Below are 25,392 nucleotides of genomic sequence, written 5' to 3' on the forward strand. Positions count from 1 at the left end.
GTAAGAGCAGAGAAGTCTTACTGCAACTGCATAAGGTGCTGGTGAGACCACATTCAGGCTACTGTGAGCAGTTTTGACCTCCTTATTTAAGGAAAGATCATTTCATTAGAGGCAGTTAAGAGAAGGCTCATTGGGATGATTCCTCGCATGGAGTAATTGTCTTATGAGCAAAGATTAAACAAGTTGGGACTCTATTCTTAACTTTAAAAGAATGAGAGGTGATCTCTTTGAAACATAGAATTCTTAAGGAGCTTGACAGGGTAAATGCTGAGAGGATGTTTCCCCTCATGGGAGAGTCTAGGACCAGAGAGCATAGTCTCAAAATAAAGGGGAGCCAATTTAAGAATGAAAGAAGAAGGAATGTCTTCTCTCAGAGGAGTATGAATCTTGGAATGCCTTGCTACAGAGACCTGTGAGGCAGAGTGTCTATGAATATTTAAGGCTGAGATAGGAAGATTTTTGATCAGTAGGGGAATCAACGGTTATGGGGAAAGAAGAGGAAATAAGGGATGTCAGATCAGCCATGATCCTGTTGAATGATGGAGTAGATTTGAAGAGCTGAATGACCAATTCCTGTTCCTATTTCTTATGGCCTTATTGTGATCTTTTAATGCTGGTTTGCTGATGGGGATGGAGCTGGTTTCCTCAATGTTTTGGGCTTTCTCTGGTTTATTCTAATGACAAAGACATTTTTAATTTACAAAATGTCCTTCATGTTTCATTTTAATCAAAATCATTTCCTTCACAATCACATTAATGAACGAGTTCTATTATTGAAATGATGGTAGTACAGCTTTAGTTGAATTGACAATCTCTGTCTCTTCCCATTCCTCTCTGTGTGGAGAAGTGTAACAGGTTTATTTTAATCATATTCATCTTTATCCTGATGATTAGTCCTATCCAGTGCTCTATAGTATTTTGATTGTTGAAGCCGTGGCTGGTGTCCTGTGAATGTGTGCTGTGGCTTAGTCAGCATGCTTGCCTCCTCAATTATAAGGATGTGGCTGCCTATCCCACTTGAGCATAAGAATCAAGGCTGACTCTTCATTACAGCGTTGAGGAAGGGCTATACAGTGGAGGTATGTCTTTCAGATGAGACATTACATTGCGAGCCTGTCTGCCCTCAACAATGAATGCTAGAGATCTTTAAAAAGTCATTGACAAGTTTTGGGGGTCACTGGTGAGACCAGCATTTATACCCCATCCCTAATTGCCCTTGAGAAGGTGATGGTGAGCTACTTTCTTGAATTGCTGAGTTGTGCTGCAGGTATACTCATTGTACATTCATAGGGCAGGAAACCACAATTTTGACCCAACAACCTATGACCGTACTGGTACACAATCCTTTATCCAAAATTCTGAAATTCATAAAGCTCCAAAATCTAAAATTCTTTTTGTGGAGTGTGGAGCGTCGTTTTGGCATGTGAATAGGTGACCCTCCACACCCACTCGAACCACGTCACTCAGATGTGACATGGCAGGGTGGCCCAGCACTGGCAGGCGTCAATTGTGTCTCAGCGTGTGTACTATCCACACGTAGGTCTGCTGTTAGGTAATTTTTTTTATTTCACTGAGAAAGTGTCATTTATTCTGAAATCTGAAAAATTCAAAATTCTGGAAAACAACTGGCCCCAAGGATTTCGGATAAAAGATTGTGTACCTGTACTTTAAGTAAGAGTCTGGGGAGTTCTGCCTGGTGCCTTGGCCGATGTGCAACCAACCAACATCAGAAAAGCACAACTTATCTTGTCATTATCACATGCTGTTTATGGAAGGTTACTGTACTCAAATTGGCTGCTGTATTTCCCATGTTAGAAGTGTGACTAACCTTCAAAAATTACTTCATTGGTTGTAAAGTGCTTTGAAATGCACAGGCACCATGAGAAATGCTGCATAAATGTGAGTCTTTTTATTCAAGTGGAATTCTCTATTTTGTTTTCAAGTTGATTAGTAGATATGAAAGCACAAAGTCTTATTCTCACTTCTTTATGATACTGGGAAAGTTTTATTGCTTCAACTTGAGGTACTCAAGATGTAGACTAAATGGCTCCATTCTCTGTCTGATAAATTTGCTTTATCCATCTTGATTAGTGGTGTCATAAAAATAGAAGTACTGGGTCAGGACAAACCCCAGCAATCAGATCTGAAGACTTCAACAAGAGTTAGGGTAACTACAGGCCTGAATGCTTTAAAGTAATGCCATTAGTTAGTAACCCTAGTGTGGATCATATGAAACCTCTCGAGTCAATATTCCTACGGGATCCGTATCCTAGAAAATTGTTAGTTTTTAGGAATAAAACACAAATGATTGATTCTTCAACAATTCATGGATCACAGAATCCTTAGGCAGCTAATTGATTATGGGGCAGGTTTGATGGGTCAAATAGTGAACTCCTAAAGTCTCCAGGCTAAAAGATTAGGAATGCAGATTAGTAATTAGCCCAAAACAGAAGAATGTAGATTAGTAATCACAAGACTGACCAAAGGACAGGCAAAAAGGTGTGGGTGGATATGGGGAGTATTTGCAGTGCAGTGGCTCTGCAGTTTGTTGAATTCTGGTTGTCTGATCGGGAGTGTCCTCTACAATGCTGCCTGCAGGAGGAAGCGACCGTGGAGATGGAGTTGCGAATCGGATTGCTGGGAGACTGGAAAGAGGTGTGGGTGTGTTGTTTGCAGTGCTGTGTTTTTATGTCAGGCAATCTGTGATTATTTATTTACTCGGGTATTCACCCAGAAAGTGTGATGTTGAAAGCGCAGCCTGCTCAAAGTGATGGTCCTGTGGCGCAGTAAGTGGCATCCCCATTTCTCGAGCAAAAGCTTCAGATTTAAGTGCCATCTCAGGACTTGAAAGCAAAGTAAGGTGGCCGAAACAAGTTGATTATCAATTCATAAATCTTCCTCATATGACAGGTGGAAAGAACAGGCATGTTTTCCTGGTTGACCAGAACTACATGATATCTCAGTGCAACAAGCTTCCTATGTTAAAAGACTGTACAGGCAAGTTCTTGCTGTGAACAAGCATCATCCTTATTCTGAGGGACTGCAATACACAACCTATCTATTGCCACATCAAACTGCCACTACAGACATAAACGCTTTGTAACTGCAGACTTATTACTTGACAATATCAATGGCATTAAGTGAACGTATTGATTGAGATAACATAAATATTGAATCCATTGGACCAGGTAACTACAGCATTAGTCACTAGAATAGGTAGTACTCCTACTTTGAAGCAAAGTGTTTTGGCCCATCTCCCTTGTCGCTAAATCTTGGTGCCATTTAGGCACATAAATACAGCTGACCACACTAACATGAAGCTTTGTGCTCTTCACTTGCTTGTTTCATATGTTACATTGGCATCAGCATCTATCTGTTGTTGTTATATTGCCATCTGTTCTAATGAGAAACCATGTTAGAAGTGAATGCATGCTGACTTCAGTGTCTTCAGCTCTATCACAATTACCACAAGAACTAACCAAGCTGGTCAGAGAAGAATTCTACCCATTTTCTGTTTTAGGAAGGAGCAACATTTTCTTGCTTTGAGGAAAAACAGTCTGTTATCTGTTATTTTTCTGCTTTGAGATCACCTCTTAAGGGTGGGTAAGAAGAGGCTTTGAAACTGAGAGTGGGCATTTGACAAAGAGCAGTGATTAGAACATAGAACTCTACAGCACAGGATTGGGCCCTTCCCCCCTACAATGTTGTGCCGATCATGATGCCAAATTAACCTAATCTCTTCTGCTTGTCCTTGGATCATAACGTTTCATTTCTTTCATATTCATGGGCTTATGTAAAAGTCCTTTAAATGCCTCATACGTATCAACCTCCACCACCATCCTTGGCAACATGTTTCAGACACTGATCGTTCTCAGTGTAGAAAAGCTTGCCGCCCACCTTTGAACTTTACCACTCTGACATTAAGGGGGCAGAAGACTCTGCAAATTGTATATTTTCCATTAAATATAAAAACAGATTCATAAGTGTGTTCAATTTTTTGTAAAGTATCATAATGTATTGATACAAATGCATCAACCTTTACATATTATAAAATAAATCCTACCAAAGAGCATGGTTATTTGAAAAATTGTAATTTGTGGTATAAAACATCTTGGTGGTCTTCTGATAACTAATACTTATCTAACATGAATCAAACAATATCAGTAGGAACTTAAATCTTGCTCAGAAACTCTGCGTGGCTTGTGCTTATGACAATTCATGCCATGCTCACGAGAACTCTGTTGTTTATATCTTGTGTAAGGAGTTGTAAGTATTAGGGATGAGAGTTCTGGCTTGTTACCTCATGCGGCTCGGCTATGGTATTATTGGTCCAGCCTCTAGACTGCCTCAAGGACCTTCCAGTGGCTAGAACTCCACATTTTGAAATCCACTGCTCTGCCTCACTGACACAATGCCCATTTTGTTTCCTGGCACAGCCAATTTCTTATATTTATTCATTTAGATGCTTTTCAACTATAGATTCCATGCCAAACAGTGAGATAGAAATCAAGACAGGCAGCTTTTCTTTGTGGAGGGAGTTTATTCATTTCCTCAGTCTTAGAATTTTCATCTCACGTGCAGTGTCGCACTCACAGCTGCTCCTTATTTCAATGTGGATAATTTCCAGTCAACCTGTTAAGAGATCTATAACATCTTTGGAGCAGATCAGATTTGAGTCTGGGTCTTCTGGTTTAGAGGTGGGGACACTACCACCTCATCCCAAGACACCCATACCCTATTTATATGTGCTCAAATATAATGAATATCCACCAGTTACTTCTTTGAGCCTTAGCATAATTTCTTGTACATTAATGACATTATGATGTCTGGAGTATGACCCAACCACTGTTGGTTAACAGAAATCTTAGTAAAGGAGTTATAAGATGCTAGGCTTTTTGTTGTCTCGATGACCGATATTAGAATCTTTTAAATCTTTGGTTTTGTTGATTAATAATTGGTACATAAACTGTGAATGTTTGTAAGTTAGCAGAAATGTAGAACTTAGAAGGTTAAGGGGTGATCTGATTGAATTTTTCAAGATATTAACAGGAAAAGATGGGAGAGATAAAGATGAGCTTTTCCATTGGTTGGGGATGCCAGAACTATGGGGCATAGTCTGGCCCTAATTCTCAGACTATTCAAGAGAGATGTTAGGAAGCACTTTCACACAAAGGGTGGTAGATGTTTGAACTTTCTTCCACAAATTGCATTGGATGCAGGATCAGTTGTTAATTTTAAATCTGCGATTGATAAACTTTTGTCAAGCAAAAGTATTAAAGGATATAGACCAAAGGCAAGTACATGGAGTTAGGCCACATATCAGCCGTGATCCCATTGAATATGAAATATTCAAGGGGCTAATGGTCTACTTCTGTACCTATGTAAAACCTCATGTTGCTCCAGGAATGATTTAATTTACTCTCCATCTCCAAACAACACGGAGCGGCACGGTGGCACAGTGGTTAGCACTGCTGCCTCACAGCGCCAGGGACCTGGGTTCAATTCCCGCCTCAGGCGACTGACTGTGTGGAGTTTGCACGTTCTCCCCGTGTCTGCGTGGGTTTCCTCCGGGTGCTCCGGTTTCCTCCCACAGTCCAAAGATGTGCAGGTCAGGTGAATTGGCCATGCTAAATAACCCATAGTGTTAGGTAAGGGGTATATTTAGGGGTATGGGTGGGTTGCGCTTCGGCGGGTCAGTGTGGACTTGTTGGGCCGAAGGGCCTGTTTCCACACTGTAAGTAATCTAAAAAAAAACAGAGCTGCTCCTAATTAATAGCAAATTTGTAAAGCATTGATTCTGAACAAAGGTCTGGTTTGGTCACAGCTAAAGTATTGCAATCAGCTCTGGTCACTACTCTTTAGTAAGGATGTGAAGATCCTTGGGAAGGTGTAGAGGAAATTTACCAGAATCATTCCAGGGTTGAAATCTTGTCAGTAAAATGTTAAGTTGGACAAACTGGTTTTTTTTTTAAACTTATAGAGTCGTAAAGTTGTAAAGCATGGAAACAGACCCTTTGGTCTAATTTGTCCATGCCAACCAAGTTTCCCAAGCTAAACTAGTCCCATTTGCCTGTATTTGCCCTTATATCCCTCTAAACCTTTCCTATTTATATACCTGTCTAAATATTTTAATCTTGTAATCTTCCTGCATCTACTAGTTTGTCTGGCCATTCATTCCACATATGAATCTCCCAAAGGAGATTTAGGGAAGATTTGATACAGCTGAACAACATTATGATAGATTGAGATAAGGTAAACAAGGAGAGTTACCAGTTGCCTGTGATTATTACTTGACAAATGCCCTATTGATATCACAATTCATCATATTAATATTCAGACTCCCACATTATTAACCAAACAAACTAGCCCTTGGGAAGATTCAACATGAATTGATTCAGCTTGCTGTTTGCTGCAAATGACCTACATGTTGCAAATGACCAAAAAGCAGCTCGGGGCATGATCCACAAGCATCAGTCACATGCACATGTTCTCTACAAATATTGGCATGCAGTATCCAACCACCTCTCATGGTCATCTTAGCACTTCTTTGATGCTCTGATAAGCATTCTGGAAGCACAACTTTGCACTGCAGTACACACTGGTAAGAGCATTGGGGGTTGCAGCAGGAGCACTTTGTGCACAGACACAAACACCAACCCATGGATTAGGCCAGGCTGCATCCTCAAGGCTGTTTGTTTGCTCTCATAGTACACATTCACTTTGCAGCTACTGAGATGCCTTTTCTTGTGTTGCAGTGTCAATTAGTGCAACTGCACAATAAGCAGTTTTCTCTCCGCAGATGCTGCCAGACCTGCTGAGTTTCTTCAGCAACTGCTGTTTTTGCTTGTTTCAGGCAGCCCTCAGTTAAGGAGGAACATATCTTGCAATGTGCCATGTAAATCCCATGCCAGCTTTATGTCCCACCAGCTTACTCAGCAAACACACAACATGTGTGTTAAGCAAGCAGCCATGTCTCAAAGTCTTAGGGAAATAGTTGTCACTGATGTCCAGGCACCCATCGGTCTGGAATCCCAGCACAATAGGAATGATAACTAAGTTTATAATTGACACACAGATTGGCCAAGTGGTTGACGATGAGGTCTTAGGTTACAGAAGGATTTAAATGATTGGTCAGGTGGGCAGATTGGTGGCAGATGGAATGTAACCCTGGTAAGTATGAGATGGTGTACTTTGGATGAAGTAACAAGATAAGGGAGTACTCAATGAATGGCAGGAGAAGTAGGAAGCTCAGAGGAACAGTGTGATCTTGGAGTGTTTGTTCACAACTCGCTGAAGGTGACAGGGCAGGTTAATAGGGGAGGTAAGAAGGTATACGGGACACATGCCTTTATCAGAGTCAAGAGTGTGGTGCTGGAAAAACACAGCAGATCAGGCAGCATCCTAGAAGCAGGAGAATCGACACTTCGGGCATAAGCCCTTCATCAGGAGTGAGGCTTGTGGACCGGGGTACTGAGAGATAAATGGGAGGGGGGGAAGGGGCTGGGGGTTAGTTAGCTGGGAATGTGATAGGTAGATGAAAGTGGGAGGGAAAAGTTGATAGGTCAGAGCATAGACTGGAACAGCAGGGAGGTTATGTTGGAGATGTACAGAGGTGTTGTGGTTCTGCTCGCCGAGCTGGAAGTTTTTGCTGCAAACGTTTCGTTCCCTGGCTAGGGAACATCATCAGTGCTGTTGGAGCCTCGTGTGAAGCGCTGCCTTGATGTTTCTTCCGGTATTTATATTGGTTTGTTCTTGCCGCTTCCGGGTGTCAGTTTCAGCTGCAGTGATTTGTGTGTGGGGTCCAGGTCGATGTGTCTGTTGATGGATGTTCTTGCCGTTTCCGGGTGTCAGTTTCAGCTGTAGTGGTTTGTATATGGTGTCCGGGTCAATGTGTCTGTTGATGGAGTTTGGGGATGAATGCCATGCTTCTAGGAATTCTCTGGCTGTTCTCTGTCTGGCTTGTCCTATGATAGTGGTGTTTTCCCAGTCAAATTCATGTTGCTGATTGTCTGAGTGTATGGCTACTAGAGATAGCTGGTCGTGTCGTTTTGTGGCTAGCTGATGTTCATGGATGCGGATTGTTAGCTGTCTTCCTGTTTGTCCTATATAGTGTTTTGTGCAGTCCTTGCATGGTATTTTGTAAACTACATTAGTTTGGCTCATGCTGGGTATTGGGTCCTTTGTTCTAGTGAGTTGTTGTCTGAGCGTGGATGTTGGCTTGTGTGCTGTTATGAGTCCTAAGGGTCGCAGTAGTCTGGCTGTCAGTTCTGAGACGCTCCTGACGTATGGTAGAGTGGCTAGTCCTTTTGGTTGTGGCATGTCCTCGTTCCTCGGTCTATCTCTTAGGCATCTGGTGATAAAGTTGCGTGGGTATCCGTTTTTGGCGAATACCTTGTATAGATGTTCCTCTTCCTCTTTTCGCGGTTCTGGTGTACTGCAGTGTGTTGTGGCCCTTTTGAATAGTGTCCTGATGCAGCTTCGTTTGTGTGTGTTGGGGTGGTTACTTTCATAGTTTAAGACTTGGTCTGTGTGTGTTGGTTTCCTGTGTACCCTTGTGGTGAATTCTCCATTGGGTGTTCTCTCTACTAACACGTCTAGGAATGGGAGTTGGCTATCCTTTTCCTCTTCTCGTGTGAATCGGATTCCTGTGAGTGTGGCGTTGATGATTCGGTGTGTTTTTTCTATATCTGTGTTTTTGATGATTACAAAGGTGTCATCAACATATCTGATCCAGAGTTTGGGTTGGATTTGTGGTATGGCTGTATGTTCTAACCTTTGCATAACTGCCTCTGCTATGAGTCCCGAGATTGGTGATCACCAATCTCACCACGTGTTAGTAGAGAGAACACCCAACGGAGAATTCACCACAAGGGTACACAGGAAACCAACACACACAGACCAAGTCTTTAAACTATGAAAGTAACCACCCCAACACACACAAACGAAGCTGCATCAGGACACTATTCAAAAGGGCCACAACACACTGCAGTACACCAGAACCGCGAAAAGAGGAAGAGGAACATCTATACAAGGTATTCGCCAAAAACGGATACCCACGCAACTTTATCACCAGATGCCTAAGAGATAGACCGAGGAACGAGGACATGCCACAACCAAAAGGACTAGCCACTCTACCATACGTCAGGAGCGTCTCAGAACTGACAGCCAGACGACTGCGACCCTTAGGACTCATAACAGCACACAAGCCAACATCCACGCTCAGACAACAACTCACTAGAACAAAGGACCCAATACCCAGCATGAGCCAAACTAACGTAGTTTACAAAATACCATGCAAGGACTGCACAAAACACTATATAGGACAAACAGGAAGACAGCTAACAATCCGCATCCATGAACATCAGCTAGCCACAAAACGACACGACCAGCTATCTCTAGTAGCCATACACTCAGACAATCAGCAACATGAATTTGACTGGGAAAACACCACTATCATAGGACAAGCCAGACAGAGAACAGCCAGAGAATTCCTAGAAGCATGGCATTCATCCCCAAACTCCATCAACAGACACATTGACCCGGACACCATATACAAACCACTACAGCTGAAACTGACACCCGGAAACGGCAAGAACAAACCAATATAAATACCGGAAGAAACATCAAAGCAGCGCTTCACACGAGGCTCCAACAGCACTGATGATGTTCCCTAGCCAGGGAACGAAACGTTTGCAGCAAAAACTTCCAGCTCGGCGAGCAGAACCACAACAACGGATACCCGAGCTACAAATCTTCAATCAGATTTTATGTACAGAGGTTTTGTTGGGCTACAGCTGGAGTACATTTCTGGTCTCTGCTTTTCCCGAAGGATGTGATTGTACTGGAGGAGGTGCAGAAGAGATTCACCAGAGTGTTGACAGGGATGGAGCACTTAAGCTATGAAGAAAGGCTGGATAAACTCAGGTTGTTTTCTTTGGAACAGAGAAGGTTGAGTGGGAACCTGATAGAGATTATGAAAGACATGGAAAGAGTGAATAGAAACAGCTGTTCCCCTTAGTTGAACAGTCATTAAGCAAGGGCACATAATTGTAAGTTGGAAGGCAGGAGGTTAGAGCAGATTTGAGGAAACAGAATTTCCCCAGAGGTCTGGAATGCACTGCCTAAGAGGATAGTTGTTGCAGTAAACTTGCAACATTTAAAAAGTACTTGGATGAGCATTTGAAATGCCCACTGCATTCTAGATGCCTGTCTGCTGTAGTTGCTCTGCCTGTGCATTTGTTTGCCAGCACCACAGATTCATCCCCTGCTTAGAGCTGATCAGGTAACTGATATCTGGCAGACCTCCAAGTGCCAACAGTCTGGATAATTTCTTCCATAACCAGCTGAAATGCTGTTGTATTGAGATGCTTGCCAACTTGTGTTCCTACACTCTCTATGCCTAATGTTTCCATTTAGGCATCATTACCCAAGCAGTTAGTAGTGTGCAAGTGACAACTTTTCTGACGCCCCATTTGTCTCGCGCTCAGACCTTCAGGAGGAGCTTCTGGTAGAACCAGGCAGTTCTCCATAGACAATAGAGTCTTGTGAGTTAGCTAAGGGAAGTGTGGTATTAGCCCTAGTGGAATAGGGAGAGTCATTTACCTTCGAGAAGTACTGCTGGCTGTTCTTTTGCAGCCTGGAAATGGCACTGCCTCAAGTGGTGACCGTGGACCAAGCTGGTAGCATTTTGGCATGACTTCCTTTGCTGGTCTTCCAGAAGAGGACTCCTCTCCTTCAATCACCCTATCAGGACCTCCAGGTCCCTTGGAGAATCATGATGCCATCTTTTTTTTTCTGCCATGTTCTGACTCTGTCCTTCGAGATGCAGTGCAACTTTAGAATCCCAGGGTTCGTCCAGGTCTTTTAAAGTCCAGGTATGGGATCAAGGGTTTTGGCAGATATCCATTGAGTGGCAAGCTATTCTGGGAATAGCACGTTGTAAAATGAGGTGGAAATGAGACACAAGATTTGCAGTAGGAGTGTAGTAGTTCATTAATGCGGTGACTTTTAGCAAGATACAATAAGAAATCCCACTTGGCCTCACTGTGAAAAATCCTCCAAAAACCTCAACGCAATTCAGACTTAGTCAAAATAAACTTAAGATTCAGCCAAGGAGTCTCCTATTTAGAATGGAGATGAGAAAGATTTCTTTTGTATTCACTTCTGCAGAGAATATTGTTGATTAAATATATTCAAGGTTAGAATAAAGTTTTGATTGACCAGAGTGAGAAGTTATGGGACCAAGCCAGAAAGTGGAGTTGAGACCACAATCCAATCAACCATGATCTTATTGAATGGAGAAGCAGGTTTCAGGGGCCAAATGGCCTACTTCTCCTTCCAAATTTTATGTTCTTGCCAATCAAGCTGGACATTATTACATTGAATTTGTTACACATGGAAAGGCTGGGTAATTTTGATGCTTTGTATCTCAATATAATGCATGTGTCCTGGGCTGGGAAGCATGGGCCTTGTGTGATTTGTGTGTCCTCCTACCTGCATGTTGCTTAGGACTTTTGCACAGACATTTTGAGAACTGACAATTACTTCAAATAATCTGACTTAACAGCATTTGGTAGAAATTCAAGGTTGTATTCAGTGTTGTCTTGTGCATCTTCCACTGTCTATGCCCAACTACACACCAATAATGAGCTTAATAGTGGACCATGAGAGTTATAATTTACAAGACGAGCCTCTAAATCTCTCTGTCACATCCTGATCCAAAACTACCGCCTGCCTTATTGTCTGATTCCCCATGCCACTTTGTGCAAATTGGATGAATCGTTACTTAATTCCTTCTTCCCAGGTTTCAGAATGGACTAAACCCATTGGCAGAGAAAAGAGAAAGGAGAAGGTCGAAAAACCATTCTATTCTGATTCCGAGGGGGAGTCTGAACCTACTGAATCGGCAGACAGTCGTGAGTAATGAGTGCTGGAGGTTGCAGATGACGGAAGTTGTAATCTCACACAGTTGCCTCAATTGGAAATGTTCGCAATTTATTTTGTTAGCACACCTTTTTAACTGCTTGTAGGTGTTGTTGATATTAGATTAATTAATTAATTGCTTAACAAAAGTATAGAACCATGAGGTCCTAAGTTTTCTAATTATCTCCCTTTATCCCTCCATCTGCTTTCTTCCTTTATGACCCTCCTTAAAAATCCACCTCTGATCATTTAGTATTAGAATCTCTACGGCCCAGCAAGTCCACACCAACCCTCTGAAGAGTAACCCATCCAGACCCATAATCCTATTACTCTACATTTCCCCCTGACTAATGCACCTAACCCACATATCCCTGAACACTATGGGCAATTTAGCATGTCCACTTCATCTAACCTGCACATCTTTGGACTGTGGAAGGAAACCAGAGCACTCTGAGGAAACCCACGCAGACATGGGGAGAATGTACAAACTCCACACAGTCACCCAAGGCTGGAATTGAACGCGGGTCCCTGGCTCTGTGAGGCAGTAGTGCTGACCACTGAATCACTGTGCCGGCCCTTTTAAAAAAAAAATCTACCTCTGATCATTTAAGCCACTATCTCCTTAGATTAGATTACTTACAGTGTGGAAACAGGTCCTTCGGCCCAACAAGTCCACACCAACCCGCCACCCACCCATACATTTACCCCTTTACCTAACACTACAGGCAATTTAGCATGGCCAATTCACCTGGCCTGCACATCTTTGGACTGTGGGAGGAAACCCATGCAGACACGGGGAGAATGTGCAAACTCCACACAGTTGCCTGAGGCAGGAATTGAACCCGGGTCTCTGGTGCTGTGAGGCAGCAGTGCTAACCACCATGCCCTTAATGTGGCTCAGCATCATATTTTGTTTCATGGTGAAGTGCCTTGAGATAGTTTATTATGGTAAAGACACAATATAATATAAGTTGTTATTGTTGAGTTGAGGATAGTCTTCACAATAGAAGATATAAGTTACATATCAAAATTAGAGGGTAAATGTGGGGCTGATAAGATTGAGGAAATTAGAGTAATTAATATCAGCAGAGACAAAATACTGGAGCAGTTCAAAGGACTTCAAGAGGACATTGGATGATTATTTAGATGTGGAGTTCAAGGATATGGGGAAAAAGCAGGAGATTGGCACCAAATGATGATGCTCGTTTGAAGAATTGCAAACACAATGGGTTAAATGGCCACCTTCTGTGCTGCAACAATTCTGATCCTGTATGACTTGAACCTGACAAATCTCTGTTACCAGTTAGCTTCATCCTACAAGTTCTGAAATGGAGTGAGTGGATGTGCTGGCTGTGGTTGCTTGGAATTTGGCAAATGTAACAATGCTTTAAGAAAGGGGAGAGAGAGATAGAGAGAGAGAGAGAGAGAGAGAGAGAGAATGGAACAGACCAGTTAGCCTGCCATAGCGATCAGGAAAGTGCTGGGATCTATTACTAAAGAATTCTTTTCAAAAAGCATAGTATGATTAGAACAAGTTAATACTTGTTTTTGGAAGGGCAATCATATTTAACAAATATAGTAGAGTGTTTTGAGAATGTAACTGGCAGAGGAACCAGTTGGTATCGTACACTTGAACTTCCAAAGGCAGTCAATGAGGTGGCCAGGCAAAAGGGTCAGTCTACAAGATAAGGGCTAATGGAATTAGTGGTGATGTATTAGATCAGATATAGAACTGGTCTCAGAAAGAAGACATAAATGGAGCAATTCTAAATTGGCAGGCTAAGACTAGTAAAGTGCTTCAAGGATTAATATTGGGGTTTCACCTATTTGCAATCTATATTAATGATTTATACAAAGAGATAAACAATAACATATTAAAGTTTGTTGAAGATATAAATCTAAGCGAATTAAGATATGCAGAGGACACAAAGAGGCTGTGAAAGGATATATTCAGGTTAAGTGAGTAGACAACAAGTGGGGGTTTGAATATAATGTACGGAAATGTGGGGTTAGTCACTTTGCTCAAAAATAGGAGAAGCAAAATGTATTTTAACAGCTGTGAAATTTGTAAATATTGATGTTCAAACAGGCTAACATGTGCTCAAACAAGGTAACATGCAGGTGCTACAAAAAATTAGGGTCGCAATCTGTAAGTGGATTGAAGTACAAAATAAAGATGCTATGCAACAATTGCACAGGGTTTTGGAATAATTTGTCCTGTAATAAGATGATCTGCAAATTGGACCTGTGCTGTCTAAACTTAAGAACAGTAAGAGACAATCTCATTGAAACATTAAGGATTCTAAAGGAGCTTGACAAGGTAGAAACTGAGAGGCTGTTTTCCTCAGCTGTGGGATTGAGAATATGGGAGGCATGGATAAGCGAGTTGATCATTTAGAACCGAGAAAAGGAGAAAATCTCTTTCTAAGACAGTTGTGAATCTTGGAATTCCTTACTTCAGAGGGTTGTGTTTGTTCTGTAGTTGAATATATTTAAGGTCAGAGTAGACAGATGTTTGGTCTCTAATAAATGACTTGCCTGGCTTATTCATGCTCCTGTTTCTTATGTTCTTTTACGTTTGAGGGGTGATTAAATTACTGTTGGCCAAAACCCCTTGGTCTAACTCAATAAATGGCTTTTAATGTTCACAGAGTCCCCGACTGCCAGTGAGTCTGAAAGCATGAGTGAAATTGAGAGTGAGAGTGGCTCAGAGAATGATGAAGAGAGTGATGAAGAGACCAAGTCGGACAAGGAGAGAAAGAAGAAAGCAGGCAAGGAGAAGAGCAAGAAACAAGATGAGAGCGAGGACAGGTTGGTGAAGTTGGGCACAAATGAGTGGGTACTTTCAGTGCTTTCTTCCATGAAGCTGGGCCTGTTTTTGTTCAACTAATTGAAGGAAATTTCCAATTGCAAGAAATTTACAAGGCATCTTAGAGAAGAGTTGGGGAAGGAATAAGGCAATTAGATAAGGAGAAGATTTGTTATATGTGGTTGGCATGAGGGGGCCTTTTGTTACAATCGCCGTGGAGACAAATAACTTTTTTAAAAGAATTTTAAAATTCCACTGAATAGCTGAAAGGATGTCACAATACTCTTATCCTGATGCTTTTACTTAAGTTTTAAGACTTCTCCTGAATAAAACAAAAGCACCATTTACTAAATACTATCTCTGCAGTCAACATACACTTTAAACAGCAAAACAGAATACTCCCCTTCTTTTAGCATAACTAAGAGCATACTTCACAGATTTTCTTCTTTATTCATGCTCCTGTTTCTTATGTTTTTATATAATTGAGGGTTGCTCTGATTACTGTTGGCCAAATGGTGTGATAAGGTGTGACATTGCTAGCTGGACATTTATCACCTGTTCCTAACAGCCCTCGAAAAGGTGATGAGTTGCAGTGTAACTGCTGTAGGCAGAGCCACAATGCTGTTCGTGGGGAATTCCAGAATTTTGACCCAATGACAGTGAAGGAATGGTGATATATGTCAGGATGGTGAGTGGCTTGGAGGGTATCTTGAAGGTGTAGGCATTCCCTTGTACCTGCTGCCTGTGTACTTCTAGATAGAAATGATTGTGGAATTGGAAGGTGCTCTCTAAGGATCTTTGGTGAATTTCTGCAGTGCATCTTGTAAGTAGTACACACTGCTGCTGCTGAGCATCAGTGGTGAAGGGAGTGGTTGCTTGTGGATTTGGTTCAAATTAAGCGGACTGCTTTGTCCTGGGTGGTGTCAAGCTCTTGAGTGTTATTGGAGCTGTACCAATCCAGGCAAATAGGGGCATTCCATCACACTCCTGACTTGTGCCTTGTACATGGCTGCCAGGTTTTGGAGAGTTAGGAGATGAGTTATTCCCTGCAAGATTTCTGGCCTTTGACCTGTTTTTGAAGCCATATATTCATAAGGGGAGTTCTGTTGAGTTTCTGGACAATGGTAATAGTGTTGATAATGGGGGATTCAGTGATGGTAATATTATTGAATTTCAAGAGGTGGTGGTTAGATTGTCTGTTATTGGAGATAGTCATTGTCTAGAAATTGTGTGGCGGGAATGTTACTTGCCACTTGTCAGCCCAAGACTGGACATTGTCCAGATCTTGTTGTATTGGAACATTGTCTGCATCAGTTTCTGAGTCATTACGAATGGTGCTGAACATTGTGCAATCATTAGTGAATGTTCCCACTTCTGATCTTATGATGGAGGGAAGGTCATTGATAAAGTAGGTGAAGCTGGTTAGCAGGACAATATCCTCAGCACTTCCTGCAGAGATGTCGTGGAGCTGAGATGATTGATTCTAACAATTGCAACCATTGTCCCATGTGGCAGGTATGACTCCAGCTAGTGGAAAGTTTGCCCTTTGATTCCTATTGATCCCAGTTTTGCTAGGGTTCCTTGATGCCACACTCAATCAAATGCTGCCTTGGTGTCAAGGGCTATCACTCTTACCTCACCTCTGTAATTCAGCTCTTTTGTCCATGTTTGAATTAAAGTTGTAACAAGGTCAGAAGCTGAGTGGGGACACCCAAACTGGGTGTCGCTGATTAGGTTATTGCTAAGAAGATGCTGCCAGATAGCACTGTTGAGACCCTCCATCACTTTGCTGATGATCAAGAGTAGACTTTTGGGATGGTAATTGGCTGGGTTGGATTTGTGCTGCTCATTGTGTACAGGCTTTACCTGGGCAATTTTCCATATTGATAGATGTCAGTGTTGGAACAGTACTTGAACAGCTTGGTGAGGGGAGTGGAACATTCTGGTGCACAAATCTTCAGTACTATTGCCAAAATGTTGTCAGGGTCCATAGCCTTTGCAGTAACTAGTGCCTCCTAACTGCTTCTTGATATCGCGACTGAAGACTGGCATCTCTACTACCAGGGACCACTGGAGGATGCCAGGATGGATAATCCACTTGGCACTTCTGTCTGGAACTACTCAGCATATCTGGCTGCATCTGTGGAGAGAAAAATGTGGAGATTTAACAATTTAGCCTCTTCCCAATGAAAGTCCTCAACTTGAAACGTTAATTCTGTTTCTCTCTCCACAGATGTTCCCAGATCTGCTCAGTGTTTCTTGCGTCTTTGGAATATATTTCAGATTTTCACCATCCACAATATTTTGCTTCCTTATGAATGCAAGGCTGGTCTCTTGTAATGAATTGTGTAGTACAGTGATTATGTTTTCTTTCATTCATTTGTGGGATATGAGTGTCATTGGATGGTCCAATTTTTATCGCCCATCCCTAATTAACATTGAGAAAGTTGTGGGAAGCTGTCTTCTTGAACCATCATAGTCCATGTACTGTAAGTACACCCATTAGGGAGGGATTTCTAGGATTTTGACCAAGTGACACTGAAGGAACGGTGATATAGTTCCACTTCAGGATGGTGAGTGACTTGGAGGGGAGCTTGCAAAGTGTTCCTTTGTATTTGCTGTGCTCAACCTTCTAGATGATAGTGGTTGTGCATTGGGAAGGTGCTAATGAACTTTGATAAATTGCTGCACCTTGTTGATGAAACAAGCTACTGCTATTGAGTGTCGGTGGTGATGGGAGACGGATGTTTGTGGATGTGTAGCCAATTGCGTGGAATGCTCACTTCCGAAGTGAGCCTTCGGAAATGACTATTAGCCTCTTGTTTTCCTCAAAATGTTTTTCAGTGGACAAAGTGAAGGTGAAGAGAAGACAGTGAAAAAACACAAAGAGGAGGAAGAATCAAGTTCTTCGTCTTCTTCCTCCTCTGAGGAAAGCTCCTCGGAGAACAGCTCATCAGAATCAGAGTCAGAGGGGGACTCTGAATTGGATACCGGTAAAAAGAGCAGGAAGACGGTAAGCCAGTTATGAGTCTATTTTTGTCGAGATGCATTCGGAAAGTGCAAAATGTTGCTGGTTCATATACTGGACTAATCCCAGAGATGAAAGTACACTATGGCAACTGTTATATGCAATAATAATAAAAATACTGCAGATGCTAAAAATTTGAAGGAAGTACAGATATTGCTGGAAATCCTGTGAAGGTTTCAGATTTATCAGAACTGAAAAATGCTGAAATATTCACAACCAGAAATGTTAATTTTGTTTCTTTCTCCATAGCTGCTGTCAGACCTGCTGCATTTCCCTAGCATTGTGTTTCTAATTCCAGAATTATTATCATTGAATTCAGTAAATTTATAGGAGAGATGGTGTTGAAATGGTAATGTTAACAAACTAATCGAGATGCACAGTCTGTATGGACACTTGTTCAAATCCCACCATGCCAACTGGTGGAATTTAAATTCAATTAATGAATTTCGAATTGAAAGTTAGACTCAGTAATGGGAATCATGATTGGATGGGAACCATTGATTGTGGTAAAAAGCCATCTGATTCACTGATGTCCTTTGGGGAAGGAAATTTGCCATTTTTATGTCGTCTGGCTTACATCTGGCCTTCATATGACCCAACAGCAACTCTTTTCTGAAATGGCCTAGCAAACTGCTGAGCTCAAGGACAGTAGGGCTGGCCTTGCCAATAACACTCACATCCCATGAAAGATTAGAAAATGACCACAGTCTCTGGATTAATGTAGACATCAACTTAGTTAATCAATATCCCTCCATGAAAGGGATCTGCTACTTTGGTCAGGTCTACATGACTGAGTTTTTGGTTGATCTTTTGGCTCTTCCAGCATTAGACTAGGAAAGGCTATCTATGCTCAGAGTAGCACTACAGCAGAAATGTACCCCCTTATTATCTTCAACACAAATCGAGGTGGGCAAAAATTGGCGAGATTGCTTGCTTCTGGAGAAGTTATTTTAAAAGTTCTCCTCACCTGACATATTTACCTAAACTGACATTTTTTTCCACAATGGTCCTTGTACCCTGCCATCTACCACTTCTGCAATCTAGATATTAAAGGTATCAAGGGTATGGGGAAAGTGCCCAAGGGATAGATTGACCTGTCCTTATTCATATGAGCATATAATTTCACTTTCCTGAAATTTCGAAAGTTCCTCCCTTCAGATTTTGTCATTGTTTCTGAAGTCTGTCTTTACCTTGAATGTAAGTTTTGTGAAGGGCAGGTCATGCCTCACAAACCTTATTGAATTCTTTGAGAAGGTGTCTAAGGAGGTGGACGAGGTAAAGCGGTAGATGTGGTGTATATGGATTTTAGTAATGCGTTTGATAAGGTTCCCCATGGTAGGCTACTGCAAAAACTACGGAGGTATGGCATTGAGGGTGCGTTAGAGGTTTGGATTAAGAATTGGCTGGCTGGAAGAAGACAGAGGGTAGTAGTTGATGGTAAAGGTTCATCTTGGAGTGCAGTTACTAGTGTGTTCCGCAAGGATCTGTTTTGGGACTATTGCTGTTTGTCATTTTTATAAATGACCTGGAGGAGGGGCTAGAAGGTTGGGTGAGTAAGTTTGCGGATGATACGGAAGTCAGTGGAGTTGTTGACAGTGAAGAAGCATGTGGCAGGTTACAGCGGGATATAGATAAGCTGCAGAGCCAGGCAGAAAGGTGGCAAATGGAGTTCAATATAGCTAAGTGTGAAGTGATTCACTTTGGTAAGAGTAACAAGAAGATGGGGTACTGGGCTAATGGTCGGATACTTGGTAGTGTGGATGAGCAGAGGGATCTTGGTGTCCATGTACACAGATCTCTGAAAGTTGCCACCCAGGTAAATAGTGCAGTGAAGAAGGCATATGGCGTACTGGCTTTTATTGGTAGAGGAATTGAGTTCCGGAGTCCTGAGGTCATGTTGCAGTTGTATAAGACTCTGGTGCAGCTGCATCTGGAGTATTGTGTGCAGTTTTGGTCGCCATACTATAGGAAGGATGTGGAGGCACTGGAACGGGTGCAGAGGAGGTTTACCAGGATGTTGCCTGGTATGTTAGGAAGATCGTATGAGGAAAGGCTGAGGCACTTGGGGCTGTTTTCATTGGAGAAAAGAAGGTTTAGGGGTGACTAGATAGAGGTGTACAAGATGATTAGGGGTTTAGACAGGGTTGACAATGAGAACCTTTTTCCACGTATGGAGTCAGCTATTACCAGGGGGCATAGCTTTAAATTAAGGGGTGGTAGGTATAGGACTGATGTTAGGGGTAGATTCTTTACTCAGCGAGTCGTGAATTCATGGAATGCCCTGCCAGTTACAGTGGTGGACTCTCCCTCTTTATGGGCATTTAAACGGGCATTGGATCGGCATATGGAGGATAGTGGGCTAGTGTAGGTTAGGTGGGTTTGGGTCGGCGCAACATCAAGGGCCAAAGGGCCTGTACTGCGCTGTATTTTTCTATGTTCTATCATCTATGTAAGGCATTAAAGCAAATCATTCAGCCTAACTAATTCTTGTTGCTGTTTATGCTGCGCTTGAGGTACTCCTATCTTTCCAGATCTAAATCTCCACACTGGTTTAGAGTTGAGGTTTGCACCTGAATTTGGCTCTCTTTGACTAGTTCTAAGTGCACTTGAGAGTTGAGATCCCTTTCAAACTAGTGGAATCAACAGCAACAACAAGTTGCATTTATGTAAAGCCTTCAAGAATAAAGTGTATAGTCCATTACAATATGAGTATTATCAGATAGAGATTGACAGTAAATTCCTGGATTTCCTCAGTGCAGTTATGAAACAGTGACTGCAGCTTCAGTCATTGGGCTGAGGAGCCACTTGTTTTGGGCTCCTGCCTCTGATTCCCATCAAGACCGAAGTTTGGATTTTGTTTTGAATTCTTTCATGGAATGTGGGTTTTATGGCACGGCCAAAATTCTTGATCATCTGAACTCAATTGTCCCTGAACTGGTTGGCTTGTTAGGCCATTTCAGAGGCCAGGAAAGAGTCAGCTACATTGCTTTTGGTCCAGACTCGCGCACAGGCCATGCCATTTTAGGATGGCGGATTTTCTTCAGTTCAGTGGATTTTTACAATTTGTGATGAAAGCTGACATGACCACCATTGAGGTTAGTTTTGTATACTAGATATATTAGTTTGTTTCAAATTCAACTATCTGCCCAGGTGGGATTAGAAGTGATGTTTCCAGAGTGCTAGCCTCTGGATTATTAGTCTAATGATATTACACACAGTCTCCTCCTACTTACTTTCCGACCACCGCAACACATCTCTTCCTAATTGTCCTACTGGAGCTGGGCACCTGGATTGCCTCATAAATGGTTTATAAAGTAACAGAGTCCACCTTGGGAAATTCGGATACAGATTGTGATCAGTGTGCACAATCCAAATTCTGCACCACAGAGAAATATCAAGCCTAAATAGCAGAGGCATTGGTTGAGATCTTTCAAGAGTCACTGGAGTCAGGAAAGGTCCCGGATGATTGGAAGATGGCTGTCTAGAATCCATCATTAAGGATGAGGTTTCTAAATTCTTGGAAGAGCAGAGTCTGATTAGAACAAGTCAACATGGATTTAGTAAGGGGAGGTCTGCCTGACAAACCTGTTGGAATTTTTTGAAGAGGTAACAAGTAGGTTAGACCAGGGAAACCCAGTGGATGTGGTCTATCTAGACTTTCAAAAGGCCTTTGATAAGGTGCCACACGGGAGGCTGCTGAGCAAGGTGAGGGCCCATGGTGTTCGAGGTGAGCTGCTGGGATGGATTGAGGATTGGCTGTCTAACAGAAGGCAGAGAGTTGGGATAAAAGGTTCTTTTTCAGAATGGCAGCCGGTGACGAGCGGTGTCCCGCAGGGTTCGGTGCTGGGGCCACAGCTATTCGCATTATATATTAATGATTTGGATGAGGGGACTGGGGGCATTCTAGCGAAGTTTGCCGATGGTACGAAGTTAGGTGGACAGGCAGGTAGTACTGAGGAAGTGGGGACGCTACAGAAGGATCTAGACAGGTTGGGAGAGTGGTCCAGGAAATGGCTGATGGAATTTAACGTGAGCAAGTGCGAGGTCTTGCACTTTGGCAAAAAGAATAAAAGCATAGACTACTTTCTAAATGGTGAGAAAATTAGTAAAGCCAAAGCACAAAGGGATCTGGGAGTGCTAGTCGAGGATTCTCTAAAGGTAAACATGCAGGTTGAGTCCGTGATTAAGAAAGCGAATGCAATGTTGTCTCTTATCTCAAGAGGGTTGGAATATAAAAGCAGAGGTGTGCTACTGAGACTTTGTAAAGCTCTGGTTAGGCCCCATTTGGAGTACTGTGTCCAGTTTTGGTCCCCACACCTCAAGAAGGACATACTGGCACTGGAACGTGTCCAGCGGAGATTCACACGGATGATCCCTGGAATGGCAGGTCTAACATATGAGGAACGGCTGAGGATGCTGGGATTGTATTCGTTGGAGTTTAGAAGATTGAGGGGAGACTTAATAGAGACGTACAAGATAATACATGGCTTGGAAAAGGTGGACGCTAGGAAATTGTTTCCGTTAGGCAAGGAGACTAGGACCTGTGGACACAGCCTTAGAATTAGAGGGGGTCAATTCAGAACAGAAATGCGGAGATATTTCTTCAGCCAGAGAGTGGTGGGCCTGTGGAATTCATTGCCATGGAGTGCAGTGGAGGCCGGGACGCTAAATGTCTTCAAGGCCGAGATTGATAGATTCTTGTTGTCTCGAGGAATTAAGGGCTACGGGGAGAACGCTGGTAAGTGGAGTTGAAATGCGCATCAGCCATGATTGAATGGCGGAGTGGACTCGATGGGCCGAATGGCCTTCCTTCCACTCCTATGTCTTATGGTCTTATGGTCTTATAAATGCAGAGCTTTTAGGAAAAGCTACTGATTGATGCATGATTCAGGAATGTGGAAGTGATTGAAATTGGCAAACAGGAATATGAAATACGAATAAGTCAAAGCTGAAGTTTTTGTGAGCCTTTTTTTGCAGATGACTTGCTCCGTTCTTTTCTCAGCTTTCCACAGCAAAACCACCTCCAAGGCCGCTTGAGACAAAACAGAAGGAGATCTCTCTCCTTGACCTGGATGACTGTGAGTCTTTTTTTTTATTTCAGTAGTTCTGAGAATAGTTAAAATAGACACTACCTTTACTCCAAAATGTGCCTGTTAATCTGATTCCTTTGAAATTCTAACTGCACTTTGGGTCTCCATTTTTTTCAAGGTCACTATTTAAATAGCTCTGCTCAAAAACTGGATGTTTGCACACAAAACTAACACCAAAATGTCTGATTCTTAACCCTTTCTGACAGGTATTGTGGCTGAAATATTACAATACTCTGCCTATGCACCATTGCCATGGCTGCCATTTTCCAGAAATGTCTCTGTGTGAGGTGGGGATGGGGGGTGACTCTTCAGAGAGTCGGTGTAGACTTGTTGGGCCAAATGGCATGTTTCTACACGATAGGAATTCTGTGGTGTGCTACGGTGTATTTGCCTGATTCAGGTCTTACGATCATAGATACCTTGGTACCAACATAGAGGTTATTTAACCATCCGTTAAATGGGACAAATGCTGATTGCTTGGGAAAAGGAATGTTTTTGAGGGCATTAACACTTACCAGTTCCGAGAGAAAGAAGCTCAAGTACCTCTTATTGGTACCACAGAACTAACTCTTTGTTTCACTGCAAATCAACATCTAAATTGACTTTCCATTTCCCATCCACCCAGGGAGAAGGGATTTGGGATTGTTTTTAAATGATTCTCAGATTTTGGTCAAATCTGTCAAAGGTGCACTTCTTGTTTACCCCTGATTGTTGCGAGACAGGGACATTCAGGTCACTACCAGCCTCCAGTTCAAATACTGTATCTAGTCTTGGCACCACCTTTAGGAAGGTCATGACAGTATTACAAAAAGGGTTCACAAAATTTGTTTAAGGGGTGAGGAATTTCCGTTCTAAAGATAGATTGAATAAGTTAGGATTTTTTTTGGAGAAGAGAGGGCTGAAAGATGATCAGAGTGAAGTATTCACAATCATAGGGGTCTGGACAGAGTAGTTAGGGTGAAAATATTCCTAACCAAGAATGAGAGAATACGAATTTAATTGGCAAAACAAGAAGATAGTGATATTTTTAAAAGTTTTTTTCACCTTATTATTATTATTATTCGAGTTATTAGAGTCTGGAACACATTGCCTGATTCATGCAGGTAGGTTCATTTGAGATCTTCAAAAAGTTACTTGACTGTTATTTGACTGTTGTTTGAAAGGATTGTTATGTGGGGTTACTGGGAGAAAATAGGAGAATGGCACAAAATGAAATGTTCATTTGCAGGATTGATGGCTGAATGGCCTCTTTACATGCTGCAATAATTCTGTGATTCAATCATTTCAAGGTTCAGAAATCATCTTAAGTTGTCAGCAGATGTTCAATGAGAGTTGTTTCTGCTACATATTAATGTTCTTTGGAATTGGTTCTTCTCTTTCACCCTCTACCTCCTTTTTTTTTCAGTCAGCTCACCCACAACCTTCCAGAGCAGTCCCTCCCCCAGCACATTGCCCAAGAGTCTCAATCTGGATCTACAGGGGTTAACATTAACTGACACAACCCTACTATCTGAGGTGAGTATTGTCATGATTGATATTTAATTGATACCTGTATTAATATACTGAGAATTTAATTTAAAATGTCCACACACCGGATCCAATCAATTCTTTGCATAAAGTAGTTTTAAATGCATTTTGATTCTTAAGCCCGTTTCCAGCTGAATGTGGACAATTTTCAGAAAACTGAGTGGAGAGTTCTTTGGATACACCTGCTGGTTGCCACTGCCTGTACTGTTTCCACTGGAGGTAACAACAGATGTTGATGGTGTCTGCCCAGATAAGAGAGATTTCCAGTAAAACCATGGCATTGAGATTTTGTTTCCATATTCTTTCATGGGATATGGGTACCACTGGCAAGACACTGGTTTTCCATTCCTAATTGCTCTGAACTAAGCAGCTTGCCAGGCCATTTCAGCAGAAAGTTAAGAATTAGTCACACTATTGTGGGTCTGAAGTCACATGTAGGCCAGACCAGGTAAAGATCATAGATTTCCTTCCTTAAAGTCCAGAAAATATTGGAGCAGGTGTAGGCTGACCAATCACAGCTGCGCAGCCATTCAATGAAATTGTGGTGAATCTGATAATCATCAGCTCCAATTTCCTGCCGTTTCCTAATAACCTTAGATTCCCTACTTGATTATAAGTCTGTCCATGTCAACCTTGAAATCACATAACAACACAACCTTTTCAGTTATTCTCTGGAATGTTTCCAATGCTAAGTAAACCTTTCCTGAAATAAAGAATCCAAAACTGTTCACAATATCCTAGGTGTGTCTAACTAGTGTCTTGTATAGTTTTAGCAAGACCTTCTTGATTTTATATTACTTTCCTTTTGGGATATAGGTCAACATTTCAATTTTTTGAAAAAAATCTTTTTAGTATGAGGACTATGCTGGCTAGGCCAGCATTTAATGTCCATCCTTAAGAGGGCAGTTAAGTGCCAACCACATTGCTGTGTTTCCAGAGTCACGTGTAGGCCAGACCAGGTAAGGATGGCAGTTTCCTTCCCTGAAGGGCATTAGTGAACCAGATTTTTTTTTCCT

General features: G+C 42.1%; 1 protein-coding gene across 1 annotated transcript in view; it reads left to right on the forward strand.

Moving 5' to 3' along the window:
• The window catches only part of LOC132834643 (AP-3 complex subunit beta-2), a 224,712-nt gene that overhangs the window by 160,948 nt on the left and 38,372 nt on the right, over nt 1-25,392 (forward strand). Inside the window, exons 18-22 of the mRNA XM_060853544.1 lie at nt 11,804-11,915; nt 14,574-14,733; nt 17,576-17,744; nt 22,762-22,837; nt 24,255-24,364. Of these exons, the coding sequence (XP_060709527.1) occupies nt 11,804-11,915; nt 14,574-14,733; nt 17,576-17,744; nt 22,762-22,837; nt 24,255-24,364 (627 nt within the window). The remainder of the gene's footprint in view (nt 1-11,803; nt 11,916-14,573; nt 14,734-17,575; nt 17,745-22,761; nt 22,838-24,254; nt 24,365-25,392) is intronic.

The sequence above is a fragment of the Hemiscyllium ocellatum genome, chromosome 42 (assembly GCF_020745735.1).
Source record: "Hemiscyllium ocellatum isolate sHemOce1 chromosome 42, sHemOce1.pat.X.cur, whole genome shotgun sequence".
Classification (NCBI taxonomy): domain Eukaryota; kingdom Metazoa; phylum Chordata; class Chondrichthyes; order Orectolobiformes; family Hemiscylliidae; genus Hemiscyllium; species Hemiscyllium ocellatum.